General features: G+C 42.0%; 1 protein-coding gene across 3 annotated transcripts in view; it reads right to left on the bottom strand.

Moving 5' to 3' along the window:
- Positions 1 to 14,061, bottom strand: part of TEP1 (telomerase associated protein 1) — a 153,781-nt gene that overhangs the window by 98,120 nt on the left and 41,600 nt on the right. For all 3 annotated transcript variants that reach the window (XM_069760560.1, XM_069760541.1, XM_069760550.1), the window contains exons 4-13: positions 11,937 to 12,071; positions 11,637 to 11,798; positions 6,016 to 6,180; positions 3,545 to 3,616; positions 3,331 to 3,455; positions 3,006 to 3,163; positions 2,810 to 2,919; positions 2,624 to 2,714; positions 625 to 799; positions 337 to 544 (exon numbers count right to left, since the gene is read on the bottom strand). In XM_069760560.1, the coding sequence (XP_069616661.1) occupies positions 337 to 544; positions 625 to 799; positions 2,624 to 2,714; positions 2,810 to 2,919; positions 3,006 to 3,163; positions 3,331 to 3,455; positions 3,545 to 3,616; positions 6,016 to 6,180; positions 11,637 to 11,798; positions 11,937 to 12,071 (1,401 nt within the window). The remainder of the gene's footprint in view (positions 1 to 336; positions 545 to 624; positions 800 to 2,623; positions 2,715 to 2,809; positions 2,920 to 3,005; positions 3,164 to 3,330; positions 3,456 to 3,544; positions 3,617 to 6,015; positions 6,181 to 11,636; positions 11,799 to 11,936; positions 12,072 to 14,061) is intronic.

Raw genomic sequence — 14,061 nt, 5'->3', positions numbered from 1 at the left:
CTATCATGTGGATGGGGGATAACTTTCCTTTTAAGACGCTCATACACATTATATGAAAGTTGAACTGAAGTGGCCGCCCATCTTATGTATATGGGGGTCTCCTGACGTTAACTTTATGAATTTCAACACCTGACCCTCTTGTTTTCAGAAATAAGCTGCTGCCAGAAGTGTCTGGTTGTGACTTTCACCTTTCGCCATTGAAAAAACACGATCGCTCAGACAAGCAGAGTCTGGAGAGATATCCATCTAATACTATAGGTAGTGCTGGTAGATTTCTATATTTTCTGCAGAATGAAAGCTAATGAAAGTAAAACAATAAGTGATGACATAACTTACTGAGGGAGATGATCTAGTGTAAATGACTTCACTGCTTATAGCTAGCTCTTTGGCTCCATGACATGATTCATACATCGTGTAGTCCACAAGCATGAGGATTACGGTACGTCCAGGTATTGGTGGGATATTGTGACGTGCGGATATCTTAATGGCTTCTTCCAGCGATTTCTTATACCTCTCCACAACACCGCTATTAAATTTTACCAGCCTTCAGATAAACGAAGGAAAAGTGAGAGGCAGAAAGTCAATCCATTCCTGCGAACCAGTCATCGGATGTTATGCTCTTACCTGGCTTTCCTTAAGGCTTCTTTCTCTCTTTTAAGTAGGCGATGGACAACTGGAAAAGCCAGACATGATCTTAGCTCACGTCGAGAGAAATTCTTGCGCGCAAGCAGCGGAATAGTGGCCTTTTCCTTGCGAAAGATTTTCCGGAGAAGGTCGCTATTGGAGGGGAATGGTTCCTCTGCAGGAGATGAAAGAGAAGGTTTAGCCATTACCTTGTAGCAATATATTAAGTATTTGTAATTTCTCTCTTAGATTAAACTCTATAGAATATGATTTATGTTCAAGCATTTTGATTTTGTTCCCCAGAACCAGTGCCCCTCTTGCCTACGAGCCATGTTTGGTATGGAGGCTGATTCCAATTTACTTGAATGGGTCACAGTCCATGAATTGGAGCAGTATGTAGACCTGCTTACATTTTCTTTTCACAGCCAAATCCTCCTGAAATGTGCCACATGTTTTCATAGATAACTAATGGCTTTGTGGATTGCCAGAACTCCTTAATTCAGCCATGTTTGCATTTTTCCATGCATGTTATAATGGAAAATTCCCACCCAGCATACCAGGTTGCTCCATAACTTCCTGCCCATGTCACCCACTGTAAGGGTGCTTTTACATTGTGTTTAGGCACTTGTTCGGTGGCCCCATTGGGGCTTACATCTGAACCACCTGCAAAAAAAAGATTTGGACGTATGCGCCAAAGAAGCCATAGATTATAATGGAGCCAGCAGAGTTAACGTGTGCCCTATCGTGCATCATCATTTTCAGGCAGATATGCCTACTGGACATGGACACCCAGACACAGTTTATTATCTATGGGTTTCCGCCTACAGTAGGCATACATATGTAAGCTATGTACCAGGGTGGGCTCCTCAGAATACAGTAAAGTCACAAACAAGAACAACGACTAACACCAGTTCAACCACTGAAAATACTTTGCTCAAATCTGTGAAGAAACGTAACCAGAAAGTAGAAACATTCAAGAAGTCCACAAACACTCAGCCAAGAAGTTGTCACTGGACCGCTCTCTCTGGCACGTCCTCTCTCTGTCCTCAGTAACTGCCAACTGCATCTAAGATGGCCTCCCCTCTCCTTCCTCTGACACACATCCAACTGTCAACTGTCTCTGACCGTGCAGTCTGTTGCTGGGCAGACTTAACTTTTCAGTTGTGCTTAGGAAGTAGCGGCCTCTTGTGGCCGCATAATGGCATTTCAGTGAAATGTGGGAGCAATGATTTCTAAAAAAAAACATTATCCAGCATTATCTTATAGGAACTACAACAGTGTTTCATAGAAAGAGGAGAGCTGACATCTCCAAAACTTTAACATCTGATAGTTCTCATCGGTGGAGTTCTGAGTGCTCAGATCCCCAACTAATTACTAAAATGAATGACCAGAAAAGCTTAGCAATGTTCTCCTTCTAAGCTGGAATACAAACTCCATAAAGTCTCTATTCATCCCTCCTTTAGCGTGAAAGTTTTTTTTAAATAAAATTAAAGCTATGTGCACACGTTCAGGATTTTTTGCATTTTTTTCACGTTTTTTCGCCATAAAAACACGATAAAAACGCATTGCGGTAAAAAAAAGCAGCATGTTCATTAATTTTGCGGATTTTTCGCATTTTTCACGCTATTTAATGCAATGGAACAAAACGTGAGAAAAACGCATAAAAAACGTGCAAAAAATGCATAAAAAACGTGGAAAAAACGCATGTAGATTTCTGGCAGAAATGACCGGTTTTGTCAGGAAATTTCTGCAAGAATTCCTGACCGTGTGTACATACCCTAAGGCCTACATCCATTGTCTGAGGACAGACCGGCAATGCGTCTCCTGACCTAAACCTAAACCTCATGTATGCTTTTGAGGCTACTGAGCTCAGGTCAGGAGACCGATTGCCCAAACAAAAATCGTGGTTCGTGCTTGGACTGTGAAATTTGGATGTGTGAAACGGCCAATGCATTGACCACTCTCATTACAAACCACATATATTACAAGAACAACTGACCTGCTTTCTTTAGCTGACGGTCTAGATCCTGAATGACTTTGTAAGCAGAAAGAAAGCGAAATGGAAAAAGCCGGCTTTTGATGACCGAATTCTTAGAAGAAAAAAAATTGGAAATAGTAAAATAATTACAATGATCATAGACTCATCATATCAACAAAATACAGTTATCATAGAAGCTTGTAATACCTGGTTAGACAAACGTGAATTCACTTCATTATGATGTTTTTCACTGATACCTGCTCGGATCAGATTCCTCAGATTCCTTAATAATGCCATGAAAGGCACTTTACGATGGTCTGTGAAATAAAGCAAAAAGACGTAAATGCTTTAGTACAATTCCTAACTGTAAGAATATTTGTGTCCATTAATTATTGGTACTCACCAAGCAAACTCTCCCATACGGGACCTGTATTCCCTTTCTGACTTAATTCCCTTTCCCATGTTTCTGGTTGCTTTAATTTCATTCTCTTTCCTGAGAGTTGCGACTGCCATGGACCTTCAAGACCACTTCGGGAAAATGAGTTCAGATCTTTGGGGTACCTATAAAAAAAAAAAAGCAAAAATAAAATGAGACAAGGATGAAGTTACAAATGGCATAATGTAGACGGAGAAAGGCAAAAAAATAGGAGGTTGAAAAATGAAGGACAAGAAAGAGGAGGAGCAAGATTAGAGAAAGAAAAGAGAAAAAAACAAGGAGAGACAATAACCTGCATCCGAGAAGACTCATGACATGATTAGCTGGCTTAGAAATATGTAATCTCTGAATCAGGTTCTTCATGGAGAACTTGTCTTTAGTCTTTTTTCCAGCTCCAGCAGGAGTGGGAGGTTCATCCTGAGAGAGATGTTTTACAGAAATGAATATCACTACGTTCTTGACTGATAGTCAACATGCTAAAGTCTCTCTACAACAGAGAAACTCACCTGCTTTTCTAGAAGTGAGAATAGGGATTTCAGTATCAGCAAGTTTCTACCACACTTAAAAGTTCTGATTTCCTAAAATAAAAAAAAAAAATCAGTCAGTCAAGAGAAAAATGCGTGTTTATAAATGCAAAATATATATTATTTCTTTACACACAGTGTTACATGACTGTCAGGAACCTCATCAATTCACAGAACAAATGATAGGGGTCAGGATAAAGAAACATCAGCCGTGTTGGATTTCAACATGCCCAATCCATTGTTCCCACAGGAGCTGTCAGATGGGTCTGGTAGCAGTCTAATTCTGCCCATTCAATGAAGTGGAAGAGTGGTCTAAAGTGGTGTCTGAAGGAATAAAAGATCACATGATTGCAGCCAGCTACGTTTTATTCGGAAACCATGTGAGGTTTCAGGGTAAACATACTTGGAAAAGCCATCAAGAACTACTATATGTGTCTTTGATGACTAGTCCAATGCAGCCAACAGCCGGCTTCTCCCCACCCTACTCCGCAGGACTAACAGATCTCTCAGTGTCAATCAAGAAGCCACCAACTGGGGACCACACTGAGCTAGTCAGCGGAGACACATTTTTCCCAGCCTGTTTTCAAAGACTGTTTATACTGAAACACTGCAGCATTAATGGGAAAAACATACAAGTCTGCCGTCCCACAGCCAATATCTGAGTTATACTGCTCGAGGTTCAGGGAGCATGAATGTCATGGTTGTGGACAGGGTTCCTTCCCTGTCCTCTCGGGGTTAATTTGTATAGCCTCCTTCTGGTTCGGGGAGGGTTATATTTACCCGCCTTGGTCTGGGGATCCTTGTCAGTGATACTTCAGTCTGTCTGTCTGACCCCCTGGTGTGCTTACATACTGTGTAGTCCGTTTGCCTTCTCGTGTATGAGCTGGTCCATGATCTCGTTCTGCGTATTGCTTTGTGATTCCGTGCTTACTGTCTGTTTCTGGCTCTGACCTTTGGTTTGGTACTCTTACTAATCTCCTGTCTGCCCAGTTTGTACTGCACCGCTATCTTCAGCTATCTGACCTTTTGCTACATCCTGACCACTCTCAGCGTCTCATCCTTTAGTACTTCATTCACCTCCTGCCTTGACTTTGGCACGTTCAAACTACTCTCCGGTTTTGCCGGTCGCCACCGCTACTCGGCGTCTGGCTCCGCCTCCGGCCCCTCCCCCAGTGGTCATGTGTTTCAGGTCCTGCGCTCCGGCAGGTAAGCTCACCACAGCACCCCACTGTCCTTCTGTATCTCGTACACAGACTCCTGCTGTAAGTGCTCGTGATAATGAATCTGTTGACAGGTTCACATCACATTTGAGGTCTATATTTCACATAGGTTTGAATAGTATCACAAAACATATGTTCCATATATATATATGTATGGCTGACTCCTATAATTTCTGTGGTCTAAAATGTTTACACATGATATTTTTTTTTATTTTGCCATATAGCTGTATAGGCTACACTTTTCAATACAACTTTAAAAAGTGGAATATCAACACTAACTGGCCAAATGCTGAAAAAGGAACACATATACACAGTAGAAGTATGTGCCGACCACACAGTTCAAACATTATATGGACCTCTTGCCTCCCCTTGCACCTTCCTTCCTACCAAGCCGCCTCTCCACCAGATGTCTGTGAGTGTATACTCTGAATAAAGGACATTTTCCACACAGCAATATCGGGTGAGTGCCACTTCATTTTTCTTCATTTTGTGGATCTTCATTGCTCTTTAATGTTGAGCACCACCCTAATGCTATTGTTTACTGCATGCCACAGTGGTTCTAAATTGAGCCTCCTTTTGATCCATATTCCAGCGCTGTTGATTTGAGGTTTGGGCAAACTCCACGTTATATTTTACCTGTGGAGGAAACACCTGGTGCCATTCTATCTCTATTTTTACATATATTATATGAATAGAGTTTACAGGAAGCATGTCAGCATGATTATGTAATGTAATGTAAAAAGACATGGCTATACTGGGGCCGTAATACTAATTACCGTACATTGATACCTTTGGTGAAGAAATCAGCTTTGTTGTTCTACTTTAATCACCATTGAAGTTTTCTACTAATTAGATTTTGGTGCACAGGGGCCAGACTGCACACACCCCTCTGGACTGTGAATGACCTGCCTCCTATGTTTGAGATCTCAGCAGTGATCTGTCATTTACAGATCATAGACAGGCGGAGGAGCCGGGAATCACAGACATGGATGAGAAGACCCAATGTACAGTCCGGCCCCTGTTCACCAGAATCCAATTAGGAGAAAACCTCAAATGGTGATTAAAGAAGAACAAAGCGGACGTCTTCACCAAATGTATCAATTTATTCTGTATTACATCAAAATCACAGCCATGTCTTTACTTTAATTTACATTACAAAATCGTACTGGTAGCTTCTCTTTAAGTCACAAAGTGTGGAACTAAAAGAAAGTTGTTTGGATGACACACTCTTACCCTTGTCTTCTTTTCCTTCTTTTTCTTGGAGGCATGTTTTCCACGCTGCTTTCGAGTATTGTATTTTGCAAGCTGATATTCACTGAATTCTTGGAACTTGAGGGTCAATGCTCTACGGAGGCAGGAAGGCAGTGGAGCCAGTTTATCTCCTTCCCCTGCTAAGCTCTGTATATTAAATACAAATTGAAGGCTTAAAATTAAAACGATATCCATCCAATACAACAGACAGTCATGATAGTTAGATAGATATTAGATACTAGATGGTGGCTCGATTCTAACGCATCGGGTATTCTAGAATATGTATGTAATATATAGCACAGCCCACGTAGTATATATCACAGCCCACGCAGTATATAACACAGCCCACGCAGTATATAACACAGCCACGTAGTATATAAGAACCCCACATAGTATGTAGCACAGCGACGTAGTATATAACACAGCCCACGCAGTATATAACACAGCCACGTAGTATATAAGACCCCACATAGTATATAGCATAGCGACGTATTATATAACACAGCCCACGCAGTATATAACACAGCCCACGCAGTATATAACACAGCCCACGCAGTATAAAACACAGCCCACGCAGTATAAAACACAGCCCACGCAGTATATAACACAGCCCACGCAGTATATAACACAGCCACACAGTATATAAACAGACCCCACGTAGTATATAGCACAGCGACGTAGTATATAACACAGCCCATGCAGTATATAACACAGCCCACGCAGTATACAGCACAGTGACGTAGTATATAACACAGCCCACGCAGTATATAACACAGCCCACGCAGTATATAACACAGCCCACGCAGTATATAACACAGCCCACGCAGTATATAACACAGCCCACGCAGTATATAACACAGCCCACGCAGTATATAACAGCCCACGCAGTATATAACAGCCCACGTAGTATATAACACAGCCCATGTAGTATATAGCAGTGTGGGCACCATATCCCTATTAAAAAAAGAATTAAAATAAAAAATAGCTATATACTCCCCTTGCGACAGCCCCCGGATCCCCCAGGCCTTTAGCGATGCTCCTCGCAACGCTCCGTTCCCAGTAATGCTTTGCGGCAATAACCCATGAACATGTAGCGGTCTCGCGAGACCGCTACGTCATCATCTCGCGAGAAAGCTATGTGATCTTGAGTCATTGCCGCAATGCATTCTTGGGACCGGAGCGTCACGAGGAGCGGGAAAGGGTGCCGCGGACGCCGGAAGGTGAGAATATAATGTGTTTTTTTATTATTATTTTTAACATTATATGTTAATTGATGCTGCATAGGCAGCATCAATAGTAAAAAGTGAAGCGGCGTTTAAATCTCGCCGCAATATCACTGATTGGTCGCGGCCGGGATTTCCGTTACGGACGTTACAGACAAACAGATGGAAGTACCCCTTAGACAATTATATATATATATATATATATATATATATATATATATATATATATATATATATATATATATATATATATATATATATATATATATATACACATTTTAATAGTGTTTAAAGGGAAGGTGCCATCAAAAAAAAATTTTTTTCAGAAATTGTAAAAATTTAAAGAATTAATGATTACATTTTCTTAAAAAAATATTATCATTTGTTTATAATTTAGTAAAATATGAAAAATAATTTGAAAAGTTTTGGAATTTCCACTTTTCCACACTAGGGGGAGCAGCTGCTGAAATTTCAGAAAAACCTAGTGTACAAATAGCTCACATTACTGCACTGCAGTAATTATGGGCGGAGTCTGCTGACGTGTGTGATGTCTCCTCTCCTCCCCTTCTGGGTGTTTGCTAAGGGATTAGAGAGGATGATATTCAGGAACCCAGTGAGCAGCCATTTTGTTGGTGACTGCAGAGTATGGCTGCCGTCACACTATCAGTATTTGGTCAGTATTTTACCTCAGTATTTGTGGCCAAAACCAGGAGTGGAACAATTAGAGGAAAAGTATAATAGAAACAGGTCACCACTTCTGTATTTATCAGCCACTCCTGGTTTTGGCTTACAAATACTGAGGTAAAATACTGACCAAATACTGATAGTGGACGGCAGCCTTAGGCTACTTTCACACTAGCGTTGTTGGCTGTACGTTGCAATGCGTCATTCAGAAGAAAAAAACGCATCCTGCAAAGTTGTCTGCAGGATGCGTTTTTTCCCCATAGACTAACATTATCGACGCATTGCGACGTATTGCCACACGTCGTAACTGTCGTGCGACGGTTGCATCATGTTTTGGTGGACCGCCGCCACAAAAAAAGTTACATGTAACGTTTGTGCATCGAGTCCACCATTTTCAACCGCACATGCATGGCAGAAACTCCGCCCCATCCTCCCCAGACCTTACAATGGGGCAGCAGAGGCGTCGTAAGACTGCTTCCACTGCCCACATCGGACATTTCTTTCACAGCATACGTCGGTACGACGCACTGCGATGGGCCCGTACCGATGCTAGTGTGAAAGCCGCCTTATACTGACAAGTAGACGGTCACCGAGGATGGCAGGCAGCAAGGATTCTGGGAGATATGTGGTGGAGGGAGCAGGGTGACAGCAGCACAGAGTATTTCAGGAGAGCAGTGTGCTGGTCTATGGGGGCCCCCTGTTCGGTGTGCGGAGCAGCCAGGGATTGTACATAGAGCGCTGTCTTTTATACTCATGGATGGACCATCTGCTTGTTTGCTCCACAGAAATCCAGGAAACATTTCTGCGGATTGATGGCCTGTTCTGATCCAGACTTTCCCCATTCCCCTCCTCAGATCCTGTCTTCTCCATCCTGTCCTGGCAATGTGTGAAAGCGAGGTGACAGGCGCAGTCTGGGGTGACGCTGGGAAAGAAATGTAGCCATATAGTAACAATAAAAATGAGACCCCTCTCTTCAGCTGCCTCACCAGCCCTGACTGCACCTAACTGGAGGTCATGCTGCCCCCTCTATTACCCCAGACCCGCGTGCAGGTGCTCAGCCAGAACCACCATAGAATGGGTCCGCTTTCTGAAGATAATACTGCCATAGTGTTCTCACATAATACCGCCATATAGATCACACACAATACTATCAAATAGATCACACAATACTGTCATACAGTTCTCACATAATACCACCATATAGATCACACATAATACCGCCAGTGTTCTCACATACTGCCATATAGATCACACATAATAATTATTTATTATTATTATTATTATACATTTTTATAGCGCCATTTATTCCATGGCGCTTTACATGTGAATACGGGGCAAATATAGACAAATACATTAAACATGAGCAGATAACAAGGCACACGAGTACATAAGGAGGGAGGACCCTGCCCGCGAGGGCTCACAGTCTGCAGGGGGTGGGTGAGGATACACTAGGAGAGGGAAGAGCTGGCTGTGCGGCTGTTCAGTAGGTTGAGGATCACTGCAGGCTGTAGGCTTGTCGGAAGAGATGAGTCTTCAGGTTCTTTTTGAAGGTTTCTATGGTAGGCGCAAGTCTGATGTGTTGGGGTAGAGAGTTCCAGAGTATGGGGGAAGCACGGGAGAAGTCTTGGATGCGGTTATGGGAAGAAGAGATGAGAGGGGAGTAGAGAAGGAGGTCTTGGGAGGATCGGAGGTCGCGTGTAGGTAGGTACCGGGAGACCATGTCACAGATGTATGGAGGAGACAGGTTGTGGATGGCTTTGTATGTCAGTGTGAGGGTTTTGAACTGGAGTCTCTGGGCGATAGGAAGCCAGTGAAGGGCTTGACACAGGGGAGAGGCTGGGGAATAGCGGGGGGACAGGTGGATTAGTCGGGCAGCAGAGTGTAGGATGGATTGGAGTGGTGCCAGAGTGCTAGAGGGGAGTCCAGAGAGTAGGAGGTTGCAGTAGTCGAGGCGGGAGATGATAAGGGCATGCACTAGCGTTTTTGCAGTGTTGCGGTCAAGGAATAATGCCAGTGTTCTCACATACCACCATATAGATCACACATAATACCGCCAGTGTTCTCACATACCACCATATAGATCACACATAATACTGCCATAGTGTTCTCACATAATACCGCCATATAGATCACACATAATACCGCCAGTGTTCTCACATACCACCATATAGATCACACATAATACTGCCAGTGTTCTCACATAATACCGCCATATAGATCACACATAATACTGCCATAGTGTTCTCACATAATACCGCCATATAGATCACACATAATACTGCCATAGTGTTCTCACATACCGCCATATAAATCACACATAATACTGCCATAGTGTTCTCACATAATACCGCCATATAGATCACACATAATACTGCCATAGTGTTCTCACATAATACCGCCATATAGATCACACATAATGCTGCCAGTGTTCTCACATAATACCGCCATATAGATCACACACAATACCACCATATAATTCTCACAATACTGATCAAGCATAATACCACCATACAGATCACATAATACCGTCATATAGATCTCACATAATGCCATAATACAGCATGACGCCCGCAGCTCCTGTTATCGCACGCATTGAGTTGTGTGTGCAATGGGGAAAGATATGCAGGGGGAGAGGAGTGCATAGAAGTGGATTAGATACACGGTTCACCAGACAGTATCACACAGGAGAGGATTAGATACACGGCTCAGCAGACAGTATTACACAGGAGAGGATTAGATACACGGCTCAGCAGACAGTATCACACAGGATAGGATTAGATACACGGCTCAGCAGTCAGTATTCCACAGGATTAGATACACAGGTCAGCACAGGATAGAATTAGATACACGGCTCAGCAGACACTATCACACAGGATAGGATTAGATACACGGCTCAGCAGACAGTATCACACAGGATAGGATTAGATACACGGCTCAGCAGTCAGTATTCCACAGGATTAGATACACAGGTCAGCACAGGATAGGATTAGATACACTGCTCAGCAGACACTATCACACAGGAGAGGATTAGATACATGGCTCAGCACAGTATAGTGATATATGCAGGGTCTGATGTCCTGTGAGGAGCTGCAGTGAGAGGTCGAGCAGCACAGAGCCTCCCCCATCCCCCTCTGTTACCTCTCTGCAGCTCCTGATAAGAGAACATCAGACCACAGCACTTCAGACTCTCTAGCGATTCTAGAGATTACAGGCAGCAGAGGACAGGGAACGGCCGCTGAGTGTGAGGGGAGACAGATGGAGCTGCCCCTCCAACAGCACAGCTCTCAGTCACAGTGGAGCTCACAGGTACACTCCACTGTAGGCTGAAGCAAGATGGCGCCGATCTCCTGCCTCTGCTGTGATGTGGAGACCGCCCAGGGGGCGTGGCCACATCAGAGCAGAGAGAAGCTTATAATGCATTACTAGCTATGGGGTCGCCTCCCGACTACAGATGTCTATGTCCAGGGCTGCCGTATGTGAAGACTGTAAGTGTCTTGCAGCTACACTTACAGTCCTGAAAATGAAAATGGCGGCGCCCAGCGGCAGAAAAAAAAATGAATAAAAAAAAAACAATAAATACTGTGCACTTGAAAATAACTTATAAAAATAAGGAATTAAAGAGGTTTTTTTTTTTTTACAATATTAAAACGCGGCACCTTCCCTTCAATACACATTTCTTTTTGCAAAAATTCAAACCTGGTACATCCGTGGTACGTCCATCCAGTCACTTGGTAGCTGCACAGAAGAGCACAAGTACCTACGTAGATGTGGTTGACACGTAGGAAGAAAAGCAGACAGGGCGAGTAGAAAATTGGCAGTAGTCCGTATATTGAGCTCTTGTCGTGTATAAAGAGCAACCTGCAGAGACCAAATAATTATCATATCAGATCCAAAACAGATGTTTATAACCCACTGTTTGTTTTTTTGGAATTTCCATCACATGATATATGACCAGTAAATACTGGCTGATAGTAAGGACTACTTGATTCTTCTTACCTTTAATATGAACTCTGGATCAGATTGTGCAATATCTTCACACAAGTTCTTAATATCAGCCCGGGTAACGTCTGACGAATCAGTGAACTTGGGTGAATTTACCAGTGAGCAACATACAGCAGAAATTAAAGCCATCTGTAAAGTATAGAATAAAAATGCAACAAAATACAAATTATATTAAATGCACTAGAAAAATTTGATGTTAATGTCACAATATAGCAATAAAAATGCCAAATAATGCTGTATACAATGCTAGAAAATTGGATGTTAAACAATATTTAAACATTGTATACAGCATTATTTTACATTTTATTGCTATACTCCATCATGCTTACAGTAGTGTAAAAAGGCATTTACATCAACCCATTTAAATGTGCCAAGTTATTACATGTCCCATGTAATAATAAACAAAGAGTAGACACATAAAACGTATAACAATTTTTTAACTAGATATTTAAAATAATTGCACCAAATTGTTTCTTTTATCTAAATAGATTCCAAACAGTGTGCCAATTAATTTCATCTTTACAGGGGTCATAAGACAACCAATGCCTATACAGCGGCATGTAAAAGATTGGGCGCCCCTGGTCAAAATTACATATATATTGTGAACAGTTAAAGAAGTTGAAGATGAAATGATCTCTACAACAGATAAAGTTAAAGATGACACATTTCCTTTGTATTTTAACTCCTTTCTGACGTTGGGCGTAATAGTACGCCCACGTCGGAATCCCTCCCTTTGATGTGGGCTCTGGCGATATTGCTCACATCTTTCCTGGCACATGTCAGCTGTTTTGAACAACTGACATGTGCCTCTAACAGCCGCAGATGGAATCGCGATCCACCCGCGGCTGTTAACCTATTAAAGGCTTATGTCAATCTCTGACAGCGGCACTTAACTTTTGCTTCTGGTAAGAGTGCCGGAAATCCCGCCCATCGGTGACCCCGTCACGTGATCGCGGGTCACCAATGGGTTGGCATGACAACCAGAGGTCTCCAGCAGACCTCTATGGTTGTCATAGCCGGACTGCTATGAGCGCCGCCCGGTGGTCGGCGCTCATAGCAAGTGAGCATTTCTCCTACATACAGGCCATCTGATCATGGCCTGCATGTTTCAGAGCCAATCTGACAACTGCAGCTTCTAGTCTCCCATGGGGACTATTGAAGCATGCAAAAAGTTTAAAAAAAAAAAAAAGTTTTAAAAATATATTTAAAAAAAATGTAAAAAGTTTAAATCACCCCACCTTTTGCCCTGTTCAAAATAAAACAATAAAAAAAAAATCAAAACACATATATTTGGTATCGCTGAGTTCAGAATTGCCCAAATCTATCAATATAAAAAAAAAAAATTAGCCCGATCGGTAAATGGCGTAACAATAAAAAAATTCAAAACGTCATAATAAATTTGTTTTGGTCAAAAGATCAAGAAAAATGTCAGCTCGGCGTGCAAAAAATAAGCCCTCACCCAGCCTCCAATCATGAAAAATGTAGACTCCACAGTTCTCGGAATATGGTGTTGGTTTTTTTTTCATTTTTTTTAACCAAAGTTGGGATTTTTTTTACCACTTTAATAAATTAGAACCTACACATGTTTGGTGTCTTTGAACTCGTAATGACCTGGAGAATCACAATGGTTGGTTGGATTTAGCATTTGGTGAACATGGTTTAAAAAAAAAAAAAAAAACACAACAACTGAGGATTTCCATTTTTTTTTTTTTGCAATTTCACCGCATTTGGAATTTTGTTCCCCGTTTTCCAACACATGATATGTTAAAAGCAATGGTGTTGTTCAAAAGTACAACTTGTCCGACAAGAAACAAGCTCTCACATGGCTATTTAAAAAGTTATGGCTCTGGGAAGAAGGGGCAAAAAAATAAAAAGCAAAAACGAAAATACAGTTGTGGCCAATAGTATTGACACCCCTGCAATTCTGTCAGATAATACTCAGTTTCTTCCTGAAAATGATTACAAACACAAATTCTTTGTTGTTATTATTATCTTCATTTAATTTGTCTTAAATGAAAAAACACAAAAAGAATTGTCCTAAAGCCAAATTGGATATAATTCCACACCACACCTAAAAAAGGGGGTGGACAAAAGTATTGGCACTGTTCGAAAAATCATG

The sequence above is a fragment of the Ranitomeya imitator genome, chromosome 1 (genome assembly GCF_032444005.1).
Source record: "Ranitomeya imitator isolate aRanImi1 chromosome 1, aRanImi1.pri, whole genome shotgun sequence".
Lineage (NCBI taxonomy): Eukaryota > Metazoa > Chordata > Amphibia > Anura > Dendrobatidae > Ranitomeya > Ranitomeya imitator.
This window is presented reverse-complemented; position numbering and strand designations above follow the sequence as displayed.